The 19,575-nt window shown below is 44.7% G+C and overlaps 1 protein-coding gene across 1 annotated transcript in view; it reads right to left on the reverse strand.

The window, feature by feature from the left end:
* The window catches only part of MANBA (mannosidase beta), a 75,466-nt gene that overhangs the window by 28,281 nt on the left and 27,610 nt on the right, over positions 1 to 19,575 (reverse strand). The window contains exons 5-6 of the mRNA XM_082269333.1: positions 15,010 to 15,133; positions 7,430 to 7,602 (exon numbers count right to left, since the gene is read on the reverse strand). Of these exons, the coding sequence (XP_082125459.1) occupies positions 7,430 to 7,602; positions 15,010 to 15,133 (297 nt within the window). The remainder of the gene's footprint in view (positions 1 to 7,429; positions 7,603 to 15,009; positions 15,134 to 19,575) is intronic.

Genomic DNA, 19,575 nt, shown 5'->3' on the forward strand with positions numbered 1-19,575 from the left:
TGTGGTTAAATGTGATTTTGCAAACAATATCTTACAAAACAAGTGTCAAACACAAGGCCTGGGGCCAAATGGTCCCCCTGGCCATTTTATGTGGCCCTTGCACCTCTCACATAGCTAGTGCACCCCACTCGTATCCACCCCCCCCCCGTCACAGCAGTCAACAACAGAACTCCTCCTACAGATCCTGTGCCTCTGCTGCAACCACAGCACCCGCTTGTCTCTGCTTCCCCTGGTCTCAGCATTCAGCAGACTCCGGCAGCTGACTCCAGCCCTCCTCTGGTCTTCCTCCAGACCCTGCACTTTCAGCTTCTCAGCTCCGCCCCCAACTTCTTCCCAGTAGCACCACAAGGGGGGTACACTGTGATGTAAGGCAGGGTGGAGGACTTTTGACTTCGGATGGTGGGTAATGGTTTGACTTGGGCAACTGCTTATAATTATTATGAAAAATAATACAATTTTATGCCAGTCAAAAAGGAGAATTGCACACTGCTGGTATCATTTACCAGAAACTTTATTGGAGACTGATTAGAAAGAATGCCATTGCAGAACCACTTTGTCCGAGAGGTCTCCAATAATGTTTCTTGTGGATGATACCGGCGGTGTGCGACTCTCCATTTCAGACTTGCACCTGCCCTTCACAGCTTAAGTCTTAAGTTATTACCAAAACCAGTAAAAATCAAATGCAGAGGCAATCATTTAACATGATAAAGGAGTAGATACATTTACATAGTCTTACAGATACAAACAAATTAATAGGCTTGCGTGCCCAAGCAAAGCGGCCCACAAAAGAGCATATACGTGAACAGAGGCTTAACACAGATATATAATAAAAAACATGTTTTTATATATCAAAATTAGAACAAATAAAACAAACCGGCTGAATATCTTCACAGGCCAGGGACACCCCTGGTCTTTCCCGACAACCCTGCTCTGTGGATCTGAATGTGAATATACCAGCACTTATATTTCAATGACTTAAAAGGAAACTGAAGAATTTACACAGCAAAATGAACTTTCAACAAATAAAATATTTTGTGCGGTAGTCTCTTCCACCATCTTTAAAATAAGCCATTAAAAACTCTCACCAGACGTTTTCACTCTTTTTGAAATAGGTGAAATAATGGGTCAAATATAGCTGGATCTAATAGTAACTAAGTATTTCATGGATTTCAAAGCATTTTTGAAGTAGAAGTCAGGTGATGAAAGGCATCAACAAAAAAAAGTGTTGTCAGACGCACGGACCTGAACCAGAAGTTTGGAGTTCCCCATCTGATGCTCTGTTATGTGTTCTGGCTGAATATTTAATCATTATAGTACCTTTGGATGGACCTTGTCAAGCACATATTTGTGTGTCCCTGCTGACCCTTGGATCTTTGCATGCTTCCCCACCCCCTTCCGCTTAGGGTCTCACCAGCTTTGGAGTGCACAGGGTGGGCCATTTTTACATTTTGGCATAGACGGTTTATAAATATCTCTCTCAAAACAAAAAGATATTTATTTTTCCCCCTGAAGAGGAGGAAACTCAAAATGCCTTAGCCATATACAGATACATATACAAGATACAGATGTTCCATTGTTGTTGAGGTCTAATTATCAACCAGTGAGCTACGATATGATATTGACACCAGTATACAGCATCTCACAAAAGTGAGTACACCCCTCATATTTTTGTAAATATATTATATCTTTTCATGTGACAACACTGAAGAAATCACACTTTGCTACAATGTAAAAGTACTGAGTGTACAGCTTGTATAACAGTGTAAATTTGCTGCCCCCTCAAAATAACTCAACAAATAGCCATTAATGTCTAAACCGCTGGCAACAAAAGTGAGTACACCCCTAAGGTAAAATGTCAAAATTGGGTCCGAAATGTCAATATTTTGCGTGGCCACCATTATTTTCCAGCACTGCCTTAACCCTCTTGGGCATGGAGTTCACCAGAGCTTCACAGGTTGCCACTGGAGTCCTCTTCCACTCGTCCATGATGACATCACAGAGCTGGTGGATGTTCAGACACCTTGCACTCCTCCACCTTCCATTTGAGGATGCCCCACAAATGCTCATTAGAATATAGATCTGGAGACATGCTTGGCCAGTCCATCACCTTTACCCTCAGCTTCTTTAGCAAGACAGTGGTTGTCTTGAAAGTTTGCTTTTATTTGGGGTCTTTATGCTGGAATACTGCCCTGTGGCCCAGTCTCCAAAGGGACAGGATTATGCTCTGCTCCAGGATGTCACAGTACACATTGGCATCCGTGGTTTCCTCAAAGAACTGTAGCTCCTCAGTGCCAGAAGCACTCATGCAGCCCCAGACCATGACACTCCCACCACCATGCTTGACTGTAGGCAAGACACACTTGTCTTTGTACTTCTCACCCGATTGCCGTCACACACGGTTGATACCATCTGAACCAAATAAGTAATCTTGGTCTCATCAGACCACAGGACATGGTTCCAGTAATCCATGCCCTTAGTCTGCTTGTCTTCGGTAAACTGTTTGCGGGCTTTCTTGTGCATCATCTTTAGAAGAGGCTTCCTTCTGGGACGATAGCCACGCAGACCAATTTGATGCAGTGTGTGGCGTATGGTCTGAGCACTGACAGGCTGACCCCCCCACCCCTTCAACAACCTCTGCAGCAATGCTGACAGCACTCATATGTCTATTTCCCAAAGTTGTCGTCTGGATATGACGCTGAGCACGTGCACTCAATTACTTTGGTCGACCATGGCAATGGCCTGTTCTGAGTGGAATCTGTCCTGGTAAACCGCTGTATGGTCTTGGCCATTGTGCTGCAGCTCAGTTTCAGGGTCTTGGCAATCTTCTTATAGCCTAGGCCATCCTTATGTAGAGCAACAATTCTTTTTTTCACATCCTCAGAGTTCTTTGCCATAAGGTGCCATGTTGAACATCCAGTGACCAGTATGCGAGTGTTCGAGTGATCACACCAAATTTAACACACCTGCTCCTCATTCACACCTGAGACCTTGTAACACTAACGAGTAACATGACTCCGGGGAGGGAAAATGGCTAATTGGGCCCAATTTGGACATTTTCACTTAGGGTGTACTCACTTTTTTGCCAGCGGTTTAGACATTAATGGCAGTGTGTTGAGTTATTTTGAGGGGACAGCAAATTCATACTGGTTTACAAGCTGTACACTCACTACTTTATATTGTAGCAAAGTGTAATTTCTTTAGTGTTGCCACATGAAAAGATAAAATAAAATATTTACAAAAAATGTGAGGGGTGTACTCACTTTTGTGAGATACTGTATGTACAGCTACGAGTCCCGGTTCACATATGTGCGATGACAGACCTTGCACGTGATTCGGAGCGTACTGCTCTGAAAAAATCACATGTGATGTCTGTGTGATACAAATTCAGCCATACAGATTGTATGGCTGAATTTGCATTGCATTCGTATACAACTCGCACAGTACCCTTATTTGGGTCCGCACCAAAATCGGATTGCATAGGTGTTCACACCTATTTGAACCGATTCATGTCTTAATTGACAGTTCCCACTGAGATATGTGAAATTATCTGGGGGTGTCGTTAACTTTGTATTGACACCCCCAGAGATTCGCATATGGAAGTGTGAACTGCCTGTGAGTTGAATGCGATGCGGGAACCCGCATCGCATATATGTGAACCAGCACTAAGAGGAAACCTGTAACAGTAGATATTCAGCCTGTTTGTTGTTGTAATAAAACATGGTTCTTATTATATATACACACAATACTGTGCCACAGTTTTAGGCAGGTGTGAAGAAATGCTGTAAAAGTAAGAATGCATTCAAAAATATGCATTTTATTGTTTATTTTTTATCAATTTACAAAATGCAAAGTGAGCGAACAGAAGAAAAATCTAAATCAAATCAATTCAGTATTTGGTGTGACTACCATTTGGCTTTCAACCAGCATCAGGTCTTACACTTGCACAAAGTCAGGGATTTTGCAGGATTGGAGTCAGGTGTATGATTAATCAATTATACCACGCAGGTGCTAATGATCATCAATTTCATATGCAGGTTGAAACACAGTCATTACCTGAAACAAACAACTGTGTAGGATATGTAAAACTGGGTGAAGAACAGCCAAACTCTGTTACGAAGATGAGGTTGTGGAAGACCCAGTGGTGTATTTAGGTTTTGTGCTGCCCTAGGCCTGACTAAACTCACGCACCCCCTAATTTAAATATGACCCGCCCCTTCCTATCTACAACCCACCCTGAAATTTTCCATTGGGGACACTATTTCTGAGAGCCTTGGGGGGGGGGGGGGGCGGGCAGGCAATGGATCGCCTTAAATTGCAGAGATTTCCTCTCACTTCCTGTTTGGCTATGGGGCAGGAAATGAAGGGAAATCTCCACAATGGGACAGGGATGGCAAAAAAATAAACTGACAGGACCCATAACCCTCCCCTTACTCTATCCAAGGAAAAAAGGTGTTGCCTATAATTCTAGTTCACAAATTTCTGCCTAATTTATGAAGAGGACTAAGGATATAACCATGCCAGTGGTGCAGCAGAAAACATATAGCACAGTGATAAGGGTAGGTGGTACAGGCATTGAGCAAAGGAAGGATTGGGGGCAGGAGCAAATAAATCCATCTGTTTATTTTACTCATCGGCAATCAACAGAAATAAAATTAGGATTTCCAAATATGTTCAACTGACATAAGCAAAGGATTGCAGGAGAGTCCTATTACCTACTTGCCAGGTATAGGTGACCATGTCAGTGTCCCTTGTGTCTGCACCATCCCTAGATTAAAAGCTCTTTGGCAGCTAGGTAAGTGCAATGCAAGTTTCTTCGAAATAGCGTAGCTTTCTCTTTACCCTGGGTACTTCATGCTATATAATCAAGTCAGGTACTGTATAAACATTAACACCTACCTTCTATATTGATTACCAGTAGCTGGTATCTGTGGTAAGTCACTTTATATATATAGCAGTTCCTCTGCCAAAGACAAATAAATAAGATTTCTTAATAATAACTGCCGTATGCATCATTGCAAGCTTGAAAGCCCTCAGGGATTTCTAGTATATACAGTGTATACATTAGATTGAGATCACCCAAAGGTTTGCAGGAAAGTCTTAGTACCTATCTCCTATGTGTAGCTTACCATCTCAGTCTCCCTTCCATCTGCACCATCCCTACTACCCAGATTAAAAGTCCCGTAGCAGCTAGGTAGGTTCCCTGCAATTTCCACTCAACTGGTGTGGTTTTCTTTTCAGCCTAGGTATTTACAGCCTGTCTGGCTCCCTTCAAGTGTCTCCACTGCACCTCTCCCGACATGGGGTCTCCTAACACAGTGGAAAGCTCCTCCCCCTTCACTCTATTGGTCCGCTCCCATCAGCTGACTTTCTACTCCAGACAGTTTCAGCCTCCCTACATAGCTACAGAGAGACAGATGCTAAGAACTCAGATGAGAGGTCCGCTATAATGATAGGACAGTCAAAACTAGAAGCAGCGCCCCCACAGTTGCAGAATGCTGGCCACCCACATATGGGGGCACCAGACTAATTTGTCTCCTGGCCCAGTCTGCCCCATAAGACTGGTGCTTCACTAAAAGTGTAGCACAAGCCGGAGGGGACTCTTTCTGTGCTGCCCCCCTGCAATATGCTGCCCTAGGCCTGGGCCTTGTTGGCCTTGGCCAAGATACAGCACTGGGAAGACCGTTTCATGTCCCAGGTCAAACACAATGGCAAGACTGAGCACAGCAACAAGACACAATGTAGTTTTACTGCATCAGAAATGCCTCTCCCAGGCAAAGATTTCAAAACTAACTAGGGTTTCAAGATGTGCTTGAAGAAGCACAAAGAAACAGGCAACATTGACTGTAGATGCAGGGGTCAACCAAGGAAACCTATGCAGCAGATTAAAGATACAGCATGCTTACTTCCCTTCAACATCAGTAGATGTCCAGCAGTGCCATCAGCACAAAACTGGCAGAAACCAGTGTGATCCAGGTACACCCACCTACTGTCCCGAGAAGTCTGGCCAGAAGTGGTCTTCATAAAAGAATTGCAGCCAAAGACCCCAACCATACAGCCAATGTCATTAAGAACTACACTATATTACCAAAAGTATTGGGACATCTGTCTTTACACACACAAGAACCCTTATGGCATCTCAGTCTTAGTCCGTAGGGTTCAATATTAAGTTGGCCTACCCTTTGCAGCTATAACAGCTTCAACTCTTCTGGGAAGGCTGTCCATAAGGGTTAGGAGTGTGGCAATGGGAATGTTTTCTTCCAGAAGCTCATTTGTGAGATCAGGCACGGATGTGGACGAGAAGGCTTGGCTCACAGTCTCTGCTCTAATTTATCCTAAAATTGTTTTATCGGGTTAAGGTCAGGACTCTGTGCAGGCCAGTCAAGTTCCCCCACCCCAAACTCGCTCATCCATGTCTTTATGGACCTTGCTTTGTGCACTGGTCCAAATCATTTGGTAGAGGGGGGATTATGGTGTGGGGTTGTTTTTCAGGGGTTGGCCCCTTATTTCCTATGAAGGGAACTCTTATGGCGTCAGCATACCAAGACATTTGGACAATTTCATGCTCCCAACTTTGTGAGAACAGTTTGGGGAGGACCGCTTCCTGTTCCAACATGACTGTGCACCAGTGCACAAAGCAAGGTCCATAAAGACATGGATGAGTGAGTTTGGGGTGGAGGTACTTGACTGGCCTGAACTCGATAGAACACCTTTGGGATGAATTAGAGCGGAGACTGCGAATCAGGCCTTCTTGTCCAACATCAGCGCCTTACCTCACAAATGCGCTTCTGGAAGAACGGTCAAACATTCCCATAGACTCAATCCTAAACCTTGTGGACAGCCTTTCCAGAAGAGGTGGAGTTCTCAATTGAGTTGGAGCCAATTCAATATTGAACCCTACGGACTAAGACCGGGATGCCTTTAAAGTTCATGTGCATGTACAGGCCGGTGTCCCAATACTTTTGGTAATAAAGTGTATCTTGAGCGTAAAGAACAAGGAGTCCTGGAAGGGATGATATAGCCCTGATCTCAACATCAATGTTACATTAAGAGACAAAAGTATTTTAGGCAGCCTACATGCACAGAAGATCTGTGCCTAATTCTCCAAGATGTTTGGAATAACCAACCTGCCAAGTCCCTTCAAAAACTGTGTGCAAATGTACCTAGAAGAATTGATTCTGTTTTGAAGGCAAAGGGTGGTCACACCAAATTTTGTTAATTGATAAAAATAAACTAACACCTCTATTTCTGAAAGCATTCTTAATTTTTTCACACCTGCCTAAAACTTTTGCACAGTACGCTATATATATATATATATATATACACATACATACATACATACATACACACACACACATACATACATACATACACACCTTGGAATATTTTTGATTGGTATACAAAGAATGCCAAATTGTCATGGCCGGCTTACCTCACTGATTTTTATCATTATTTTAGATGTCTGCAGTCCTGGACCTATGATTAAAGAACTTGCGTGCTCAAGATGAAGGTCTGGCACCTTGACTGTCACATGTCCTTCAAGAGATTTTTCAGCAACATCAAACACAGGTTCAATAATAATCATCCACTGTGATGTAGCAGTATCTGTAAAAGGAGAGGATATGAAAAAAAAAAAAAAAAGGAGGAGACACAGGTCCATCAAGTTTAATGAGAAATATTTTTTTTGTGTTTGATCTAGAAGAAGGCAAAAACAACCCACATAGGGCAGTTTGCTGTAAGAAGGATAAATCCCTGGATCAACCTCCTATCAAATTTAGGACTTCCAGGTTGCAGGGTATCATGCCTGCTGGGACAGTTCTGCCCTTTAGGGAACTGTCTGCCAGATTTAATCTTACCCGTTTGATGTCCTTTGGATACCACCAACTGCGGCACACTGTGCGTTCACAATTTCCTGACTCACCCACGTTTGAGATTGATCCAATTGAGGAGCATTTGGCCCAGGAGTCATTATCCAAGCCACTATCCACGTTATAGGTAGCGCTACTTAGTTTTGAGCCTCCAAAGATGGAATGATTCTCGGAACAGTGGCATGCAGATATACCTACGTTGGACAGGGAAGACTGGAAGGATTGCTTTGAGGACAATTCCAAACTGGTAATAGCTTCCAGAGATAAACAGTTTCAAGCAAAGTTTTTACATAGAGTGTAGTTTATGCCACAGAATCTATCCGCAGCGGTCTTCTGACTGCACTAAATGTTCAAAGACTGAGGGTATATATTGCCACAGGTTTTGGACCATTCCTAGGATTACACAGTTTTGGACGGATGTCTTTGATCTCATTAACACCCGTTTATTACTGACTATCCCGTGCGCTCCAGAATTGGCCCTTCTGGGCATACAGGATGATGAGCAAAGACCTAAGTATGCGAAGATGCTGATATCCTACCTATTATATTATGCCAAAAAAAAGATACTGTTTAAGTGGGCTTTCCCTTCCTCCCCAACGTTATCCTCCTGGGAATCTACTACAAATGGGGTATTGCCTATGTATAAATTGACATATATTAATAGAAATTGTCCCCGGAAATATGACAACATTTGGAAACCGGGGTAGGAGGGCTAATGCTTGTCCCCGAGTAGGTTGATCTTCTACTGATTTTCTCTTTTTCTGCTAACAATTGTAAATCTGTGTTTCTTCTGTATTGCCTTATAATGCATGGTTAGCTTTTCATTGATAGAAAGACTTGCATCTTCCCTCCTTTTATCTGCTTTGTTCTATCATTTGGATACCTGATGTTTATGTGTCATTCATTTGCTCAATAGAGAGCAATTCTGTTTGGCAAGAAAAAGTATGCTGACCGAGGGAAATTTCTATAAGCTTTCACCACTTCCTGGAGAAAAGAGCTCCAGGCTTTCCTAACTAAGACAACTTGGAACCCTAGAGTTCCTCCAGAGGGTGCTAGGGGTTCTTGAGTAATAAGCAACTACTCAAATTCTCTCTAAATTTGCACATCTGTAATGAGTTCTGCAATTTAGAGATAATTTGAGTAATTGCTCGTTACTCCAGAACGAATTGTTCCAACAAATCATTGTTTTGTAGTTGGAGTTTCCACCATCTGACCATGAAACTATCCTGCAATAGGTTTAAGAAATGACAAGTCTTTACCAAAAGTGCAGTTCCATTAGCCCAACCAATATCAGGGTAAATAGAATCCCTTGTTAAAAGAACATTGCCCTAATTCCCAGCCATTTCAATGGGAGAAAGATGCAAATCTTGTCCTCGTCTAGGGGCTTATAACAAACTCTCCAAATTATTTTAGCATTTAGTGCACTTATATGAAGCATTTTGCTGCACTCTTACAATATTCTTTCAATAATAAATTCATTACTCATACTTGCTTCCGAATCACTTCTAACATACAGGCATACTACATCACCTTTTCTAATAATTCAGAGTTTACTCCTGGAAAATCAATTAAAGAGGCATGCCAGCTGCCTTCAGATGCTCCCACCAAGTCAAAGTGTTCCTCTGCAAACAGAAGTTCTAGCTCTGCCATTTTATTGGCCAGACTACTTGCATTTGTAAACATATTTTCTAAAGCCCCGTACACACGAAACGTGTTATCGGCCGACCGATCGTCCGTCTTTTGTCCAGAGTGGTGTTTTGTTGGTTGGAATGTGCCTAGACTGCACACAAATTTTCTCGCCCAACAAAATTCTACTTCAGAAGTGATGTCATGTGTTGGGTTGCTTTCTTTGTGTTCTTTCTTCACTGAGCATGCCCAGACTTGCTCATCAGATTTTTCCCTGTCGAAATCTGTACTGACTGCACGAAAATCGGCCGTTGTGTTGACGGCCAACAAAAATTTTATAGTCTGCACACCAGATTTTTTTCGGCCGAAAAGTCGGAGTTGGTTGTCGGAAGCATCATACTAACAAGCCGAAAATCGGCAGATTGGTCGTCGGACGAAAATTCCCTGCCAATTTTCGACGCGTGTGTATGGGGCTTAAATCTTGCTTTAGTATTTAACATTTTACCACTGCTCAATTATGATTTAAAATCTTATTCTGAAACCCTGTCTTCTAGTTAAGAGCTGGTTGACTGTGGCACAGGGGGCAATCAGGTATGTACTGAAATAACATTCATTTAATGAGATTGTGAATAGATAACAATAGTCTTCTTATGAAATCCAAGTTACTATGGTTCTTTTACTATATGCATTATATGTGCCAGACAGGGGCATATTAGTTAATTATGCAGAAGGAGCCATGCTAAACAAGCGAACACTACAAGCCTTTCCAAAAAAAAATTCCCAATAGGAGCAACTTCAGGGCATACGACCAACTCAGAATACGGACCTGTGTATATAATGTTTTCATCTTATTGACCTCAACAGACTGGGCATAGTAGGTTTGTTAGAAATTGGTGCTTTATGCTATAAAATCCTAGCTGGTAGGGGCTGGACCTGTAAGCTACTATATAAGCAGGGCATTTAACCTGAAGTCACTTCTTTTAGGAATCATTATGGGCGACGGATTTACTGGAGAGCATTGGAAAGTATACAAACTTACAAATTTGGATCTAAAATGGAAAACAATATAACATTGCTGAAACTGCAACTCTATAGAAAATATACTTGTGTAGATTGCCTATTCCTGTGAATAATGATAAATGGTCATGCTGAACATCAAAGATCTTGCTGTATAATACCCAATACCCAAGATAGTTCAGGCCTCAAACGAGCCGGCGAGTGGAAAAATGAGGAGGGCGAGTATTGACAGGGCTGTGCTGTACCAGAAATGTATAGCCAGTGACCCCCACCCCCCCCCCCCTTGCTCACACACTCGCAGCACTGCCATTTCAATAGGGATTGTACAGCTGCCTAGGGCCGCCCCTCTCCATCTCCCACCTGCAGCACATCCCCGCCCCGCACAGGCTCGCAGTGCGAGCATTGCAGTCTGAGTTTACTGGGCGTCTGGGACCACCCCCTCCACCTCCCTCTTGCTGCACATTTAAGGAGTGGGGTGGTGCATGCCTCTGCAAGGCAATTCTAAGTGGGCGGGCTCAAACCTGCTCAGGCCACCCTGTGCACCGATGCCTGACCCCCCATGGCTGCAGGAGAATGGTGAATATGAGACTGCTGTGACGTGGAGGCATTGGTATAATGGGGGATTGAACAAGAAGTGTGCTATGAGGAGGATGGGGGAGTGGGGGGATTAGAGTATACATGTGCTGGATTGGGGGGGGGGGGGTTTAATTGGTTAATTGGAGGCATAGGTCTAAATCATACCTTTGCCTCCAGTTCCACCTCCCCCCCCAATCCATTATACATATGTCTCCAATTCTGCCCCCCCCCCAATCTATCATACCTATGCCTTCAATTCCACCCCCAATCTATCATACTTATGTCTCCAATTCCACCCCCTCGTCCCGAATCCATCATACCTTTGCCTCCAATTCCACCCCCCAATCTATCAGGCCATATGATAGTTGGGGGGGGGGGGTGGAATTGGAGGCATAGGTATGATATATTGGGGGGGGTAGAATTGGAGGCATAGGTGTGATGTATTAGGTGGGAGGGGGTGGAATTGGAGGCATAGGTATGATAGATTGGGGGAGGGGGTGGTGGTATTGGAGGCCTGATAGATTTGGGGAGGAGGTGTGTGGAATTGAAGGCATAGGTATGGTGGATTGGTGGGGGGGGGAGGTGGAATTGGAGGCATAGGTATGATGGATTGGGGGAATATTGAAAGCATAGATGTGCTTGATTGGGAGGGGGAGGAATTGGAGGCCTGGGTGTGGTGGAGAAGGGAGTTTGGAAGATGAGGTGTGCTAGGGGGGTCATTAAAAAGCACAGGTGTGCGGGGGGGGGGGGAGAATTGGAGGCAGAGATATGCCGGGTAGAGGTGTGCTAGGGGAGGGGGGATTGGGGATATAGGTGTGCTGGAGAGGGGAGGCATTGGAGGAGGCGTTGGAGCTAGAGGTTTACTGGGGGAAGCAAAAAAAAAAAAAAAGAAATTCCCAGCTCAACTTACTGACCAGCCTGCTAACCAACCGAATTTTCCTGTTTAACAGTATGCATTAAAAACAAGGATTTAGTCTCTACATTTTGAGCGCCTCCACAGTGGAAGCACATGCAATATAATGGATAGGCAGAGAGAAGGTGATCCTGGTGAGCCTGGAGGGAGCCCATCCCTATTTAGAATTTGGATGGTTAGCAGGCTGGTCAGTAAGTTGAGCAAGTCATTTCTGTTTTTTTTTGCATGCGTTAACCTTCCATGTACTCCTTGCTGCAAAGGCCAGTTATTAGTGAGGGCAGTGGCCATTTGTTTGTAATGTTGATATACTGGCAAGGGGAGCACTGGACACCTTTGCTGCCATAGTGGTGTGCTGGGTGTTCGGTGCGCCCTTGTGTCTTTAAGGAGGGGCAAGCTCCCTCTAGGCTCACCTGTCCTTTGCCTAGTGATTATATAATGCATGTGCTTCCATTGTGGAGGCTCTCAACATTTAAAGTTAGAACTACAGAAAATACCGGGGTGCCTCGATGGGGCTCTGTGGCTTACGCATGTATTTGCAAATGTGTGCAGACTAAACCCCTGTTTTTACCACATACTGTTAGACAGGAAAAATTTGGTTGGTTAGCAGGCTGGTCAGTAAGTCGAGCTGGGAATTTCTCTGGCTTTCTTTTGCATGTGTTGCCCTTCTGTGTGCTCCTTGCTGCAAAGGCCAGATATAGGTGATGGCAGTGGAGGCAGAGGTGCACTGGGGGAGGCATTGGAGGTAGAGGTGGACTGTGATATGCAGGGGGGACAGAGGACATAGTGTAAGAACATTGTTGCACCCCACCACCACTACAACGACCAGGAGAGGAAGAGAGCACCTGAATCAAATGGACTGTGCACTGCAAGTCAATATTGTTTCTGTGTTACTGGGATTTGTACACCTTTTTTTTTACACCCTGTATTGCTGGGATATGTAGTCCTGGCGGTATTCTGTATTGCTCCTTTCTTATTCTTATAAGATGAGGTGTCACATCTCTGCGGAGAACAAAAAAGGAGCAATACAGAATACCCCCAGGACTACATATCCCAGCAATACATACAACAATGCAGAATAGCACCAGCTATAGAGGACTACAAATCCCAGCAGTACATTATACAGCAGTGAATAATACCCCCAGCTATATTGGCGTACAAATCCCAGTAACACAGAACCAATATTGACTTACAGTGCACAGTTCATCTGATCCAGATGCTCTCTTCCTCTCCCGGTGGTTGAATTGGTGGTGGTGGGGTGCAACAAGGTTCTTCTTACAGCATGTTCTCTGTCCCCCCTGCATATCACATTACCCCCTTTATATCACAATCCTTCTCTACCTCCAACGCCTACCCCAGTGCACCTCTACCTCCAATGCCTCCCCTAGTACACCTCTACCTCCACTGCCTTCACCTACAAGTGGCCTTTGCAGCAAGGAGCACACACAAGTGCAACACATGCAAAAGAAAACCAGAGAAATTCCCAGCTCAACTTACCGACCAGCCTGCTAACTAACTGAATTTTCCTGTCTAACAGGATGCATTAAAAACAGGGGTTTAGTCTGCACACATTTGCAAATACATGCGTAAGCTACAGAGCCCTGTCAAGGCACCCCAGTATTTTGTGTGGCCCTAACTCTAAATGTTAAGAGCCTCCACAATAGAAGCACATGCATTATAATGGATAGAGAGAGGGCCAGTGAGCCTATAGGGAGCTTACCTCCTTAAAAGGTACAGGGGCGCACTGAACACACAGCACATATCACTTTGGCAGCAAAGGTGTCCAGTGCATCCCCTCGCCAGTATTTCAACATTACAAACAAATGGCCACTGCCCTCACCTATAACTGGCCTTTGCAGCAAGGAGCACATGGAAGGGTAACGCATGCAAAAAAATAAATTTCTTGCTTAACTTACCGATCAGCCTCACTGGCTCTCTGCCTATCTATACCTAGGCCTCCATTCAGCCCCCCCCCCCCCCCATTCAAGTGCACCTATGCCTTCAATATTCCCCCAATCGGTCATACCTATGCCTCCAATTCCACCCCCCCCAATTCACCATACCTATACCTCCAATTCCACCCCCCCCCCAATCTATCATACCTATACCTCTAATCCCACCCCCTCCCCCCAATCCATCATACCTATGCCTCCAATTCCACCTACCTCCTCCTCAAGCTATCATACCTATGCCTCCAATTTCACCCTCCCCCCCACCTAATCCATCAAACCTATGCCTCCATCTCCACCCCCTCCTCCCCCAATCTATCATATCTATGCCTCCAATTCCACCCCCCCCCCACCCCCAACTATCATACGGTACAATAGATTGGGGGGAATGGAATTGGAGGCATAGGTATAATGGATTAGGGGCTTGGGTGGAGATGGAGGCAAAGGTATGGTTTAGACCTATGCCTCAAATTTCACCCCCCCCCCAATCCATTATACCTATACCTACAATTAACCACCCCCCCCCCCACCTTCCTCACAGCACACCTCTTGTTCAATCCCCATTATATGAATGCCTCCACATCACAGCACAGTGTTATATTCACCATTCTCCTGTAGCCACGGGGGTCAGGCATTGGTGCACAGGGTGGCCGGCCTGAGAAGGTTTGAGCCTGCCCACATAGGACATGCCTTATAGAGGTATGCACCGCCCCACTACTTAAATGTGCGGCAAGAGCTTGTGCCTGGAGGGGTACATGCAGCAGGAGGGAGGTGGAGAGGGGTGGTCCTAGGCACCCAGTAAACTCTGATTGCAATCCTCGCGCTGCGAGCCTGTGCGGGGCGGGGATATGCTGCAGGTGGGAGATGGAGAGGGGCGGCCCTAGGCAGCTGTACAATGCTTATAGAATTGCCCGCGCTGCAAGCGTGTAAGCTAAACAGTCCCGGTACAGCACAGCCCTGTCCATACTCGCCCTCCTCATTTTTCCACCTATCAAATGCGAGCAGGCGAGTGAAATTTTTGAGGGCTGCTGTAGGTATTTGTCCTCCTGTGAAGCAAACAACTTACCAAACACGGTCATGTAGGAAATATAGTCCATGTTGACAAGGTTATAAGCTTCAATCCGAATATCTCTCCAGATACCTTGAGTGGGGAAAGAGGGGCCCCAGTCCCAGCTGAATGAACACTGAGCCTAGAACATTAAAAACGCAATAAAAAACAGTGCACATAATCTGGTAATCCCAATCTAGAATATTTGAGATTTGATTTGCACAGCGCTGTTTATGTTTTTTTATACACTCACCAGCCTTTTTTCTTTCTTTTTTTTTTTTTTTAAACAAACAGGAGTGCTTTATTGGTATTAGAAGTAGAACAATATCAAAGCATACATATGGACATGGTACAATGCCTGGTGTATCTTACATTAAATTAAAACAGGAGATTCATTTATTCAAGGAAAACAATAATTATGCCCAAAATATATGTAAGACAAAGGATGGCTCAGTCGATAGAATGCACCTGGGGATGGGGACAGATGTAATGGGGGGGGGGGGACAGGATGAGGGAAGGAGGGAGGGGAAGGTAAAGGGCGAGCCAGAAAATTGGAGAAGGAGGGCGGAGGGGAAGAAAGAGGAAAAGGGAATAAGGGCCCAGATGCCTCTCCCAATACCTTGGTCAATATGCCCGATATAGTGTTATACAGATCCAACAATTAGCTTCAGGTGGACCAGCCACTTTATTAGGTACACCTGTTCAATTGTTTGGTAACACAGATTGCTGATCAGCCAATCACATGTCAGCAATTCAATGCATTTAGACATCTAAATGTGGTGAAGAAAACTAGGTGTGGAAAAAGTGGAATTTAAGTGTCTTTGAACATGGCATGGTTGTTGGTGCAAGACAGGCTGGTCTGAGTATTTAAAAAACTGCTGATCTACTGGGATTTTCACACACAACTATCTCCAGAGTTTACAGAGAATGGTCCGAAAAAGAGAAAATATACAGTTGTGTGGACAAAATAAATGCCTTGTTGATGTCAGAGGAGAATGTGCAGACTGGTCAGAGAATGGTTCAAGATGACAATAAGGCAACAGTAACTCAAATAACCACTCATTACAACCAAGGTATGCAGAATACCATCTTTGAAAGCACAACACATCCAACCTTGAAGCAGATGGGCTGAAGCAGCAATAGACCACACCGGGTGCCACTCCTGTTAGCTAAGAACAGGAAACTGAGGCTACAATTCGCACAGGCTCACCAAAATTGGACAATAGAAGATTGGAAAAACTTTGCCTGGTCTGAGGAGTCTCGTTTTCAGCTGCGGGCTGAAATCGAGACTCCTCATGCTAGCACATTATGCATTCAGCAGTAAATGCATAATGTGCTAGCATGCATCGCATACTACCACATTATGTGACACTTACCTGCAAATGAAGCCCGCGTTGTCCCCGCTGGCGGCTGCATCTATCTTCGCCCGTCTTCCTTCCGGGTCTGCGGACTCCGGCTGGATTACTGGCCAGAGCCGCGTGAGTATCCCACTCAGGGAAGTGGGATACTCCTCTGGCGCAACTAGGTACAAATGGGACACCTTGAAGAAAAATGCCTTTCAGCGCTGTCTTGGCGCCAGCTGAATGCCAAACAACACTTGCTGGCGCTTGAAAAACACTGACTTGCCGAACTGTACTTGAACTTGACTTCTGACACTCTGGTTAACTCAAAAGTCCCGAACACTGCTCCCTCCAGTCCTTGCTGACTGAGGTAGCCTCTGTATACTGCTTCTGCAACTCTCAACACTGTACACTGCACGCTGTACACTTTAACAATTCAGGGCCCAACCGCTGGCACCCCCTCTGTACTTCAGGGTCCTCTCACTAGGCACCCCCTCTACACTTCAGGGTCCTCTCACTAGGCACCCCCTCTTCACTTCAGGGTCCACACACTGGCACCCTCTCTGCTTCTCTTCAGGGCCAACACTGGCACCCCCTTTACATCTGCTCCTGCACCGGCTGGCTAGCTCCTGGATCCCCACGACCTTCACCGGAGTGGTCCCCTCTCTCCCTAGGCAGACCCCCAGGGGGCAGTTTGCAGTACTCATGAACTGGGAACGCTTTCCTAAAACTGGACCCCTCTCAGCTCCGCTGGTCCTACCCACCGGATCCTCTCTGCTGCTCAGCTCAGCTTTCTATCCCCTCAGGCAAGCCGCCAGGGAAACCCGATTCCTCTGAAAGGAGGAGAGACAGCCGTTCTGCGTCATGTGCTCCCCTCAAACTTATACCCACTCCCAGAATGCTGTGCAGCAGAATCTGCCTTTCTGGGGTAAATACAGGCCTGAGTGTGCGATTGGCTGGGTCTCCTCCACTGCCCAATGAGAACCCTTTCATGGAGCACAGTGGGGAGACTCCTCAGTCTCAACAGCCACACCTGGGAAACATGACAGCCCAGCTGGAAATCATGGCCCTGCTGTTAGACAGCCAAGGCCCACTAGGCTTTACCTAGCACCTACCTTGTAGGGTGCTACATATATATATATATATATATATATATATATATATATTAAAAAAGAATAGCGCAACCATGCAAAAGAAATGGCTATCAAATATGGAGACAATCCATAAATAAAAATGGGGGTTTGGTCCCACCATATGGCCATATCGTGCTCAAGCCCACCACTGCGTCAAAGTACCCCATTATCAGTGGGTCCTACACTATCCATAAAAAAGGGGTGAATCCAGCCTCTCTTACCCTTGGAGACAACACTCCTTGCTGGGAAGGTGTGCTAATGCACTGCAGGGGACTCCTCCTAAATCTACTTGATAGAGGACACCAATAGAGTACAGGTGTGTGTGGGGGATGGGATGCTCAACCTCATAAGTCTGGTCAGACCGAATACATAATAAACAAGCAAAAAATTGGGGGAGCAAACCCTGAACATGTATATCTAAAGCCGGTGCAGCTATGGACCAAGCAACATGTATATTAAAAAAGAATAGCGCAACCATGCAAAAGAAATGGCTATCAAATATGGAGACAATCCATAAATAAAAATGGGGGTTTAGTCCCACCATATGGCCATTTTTGCTTGTTTATTATGTATTCACGATATGGCCATATGGTGGGACTAAACCCCCATTTTTATTTATGGATTGTCTCCATATTTGATAGCCATTTCTTTTGCATGGTTGCGCTATTCTTTTTTAATATACATGTTGCTTGGTCCATAGCTGCACCGGCTTTAGATATACATAGTGTAGGACCCACTGATAATGGGGTACTTTGACGCAGTGGTGGGCTTGAGCACGATATGGCCATATGGTGGGACTAAACCCCCATTTTTATTTATGGATTGTCTCCATATTTGATAGCCATTTCTTTTGCATGGTTGCGCTATTCTTTTTTAATATACATGTTGCTTGGTCCATAGCTGCACCGGCTTTAGATATACATGTTCAGGGTTTGCTCCCCCAATTTTTTGCTTGTTTATTATATATATATATATATATATATATATATATATATATATATATATATATATATATATATATATATATATATATATATATATATACACACACATATACATACATACATACACACATATAGTGATCGACCAATATCGTTTTTTTACCGCCGCTACCGATTTTTGGGTCATCGGTATCGGCCGATATTTTCAGACACTTTTTTTTTTTTTTTAAATGTCTACAGGTACTGTGGTGGAGGGATCTGAGAGCCTAAAAAGCCCCAAACCCCTCCTCTGCACTTAAAAGCATTCAAAATGCCAAGTTTGGCTGTTTTGAATGCTGTAAGTTTTTGAATTTAGCGCCGCCAGTACCCAGAAATGATGTCATGTCATGACATCAATTCCGGGTACTTGGCGGCGCCGAATTAAAAGAAATGGAGACCCGGTCAGACGGCGGCGGTGAAGGTAAGGATGCCTGGGTCTCCCGGTGGGACGGGAAACCCAGGCGAGCCGCGGAAGGGTGGGGGGGGGGGGGACGCCCCCTCCTGCTCCTTGGAATGACAGCCGAGCGGCTTCTCAGAAGCATCAGCATTTGTGGGTTCAATTATTCTCTCAAAGTGGCCAGAAAGAGAACTTTCTTCTGAAACTCAACAGTCTATTCTTGTACTCACTTTTGTTGACAGCGGTTTAGACATTAATGGCTGTGTGTTTAATTATTTTGGAGGGGACAGCAAATTTACTCACTACTTTACATTGTAGCAAAATGGAATTTCGTCAGTGTTGTCACATGAAAAGATATAATAAAATATTTACAAAAATGTTAGGGGTCTACTCACTTTTGTGAGATAGATACAGTATGTAAATTTGCAGTCCCCTCAAAATAACAAAACACACAGCCATTAAAGTCCAAATCGCTGGCAACAAAAGTGAGTAAACCCCTCCCCGGGGTCATGTGATTCGCTAGGGTTACAAGGTCTCAGGTGTGAATGGGGAGCAGGTGTGTTAAATTTGGGGTTATTGCTCTCACTCTCTCATACTGGTCACTGGAAGTGCAACATGGCACCTCATGGCAAAGAACTCTCTGAGGATGTGAAAAAAAGAATTGTTGCTCTACATAAAGATGGCCTAGGCTATAAGAAGATTGCCAAGACCCTGAAACTGAGCTGCAGCATGGT

The sequence above is a fragment of the Pelophylax lessonae genome (assembly GCF_965119305.1).
Source record: "Pelophylax lessonae genome assembly, chromosome: 1".
NCBI lineage: Eukaryota > Metazoa > Chordata > Amphibia > Anura > Ranidae > Pelophylax > Pelophylax lessonae.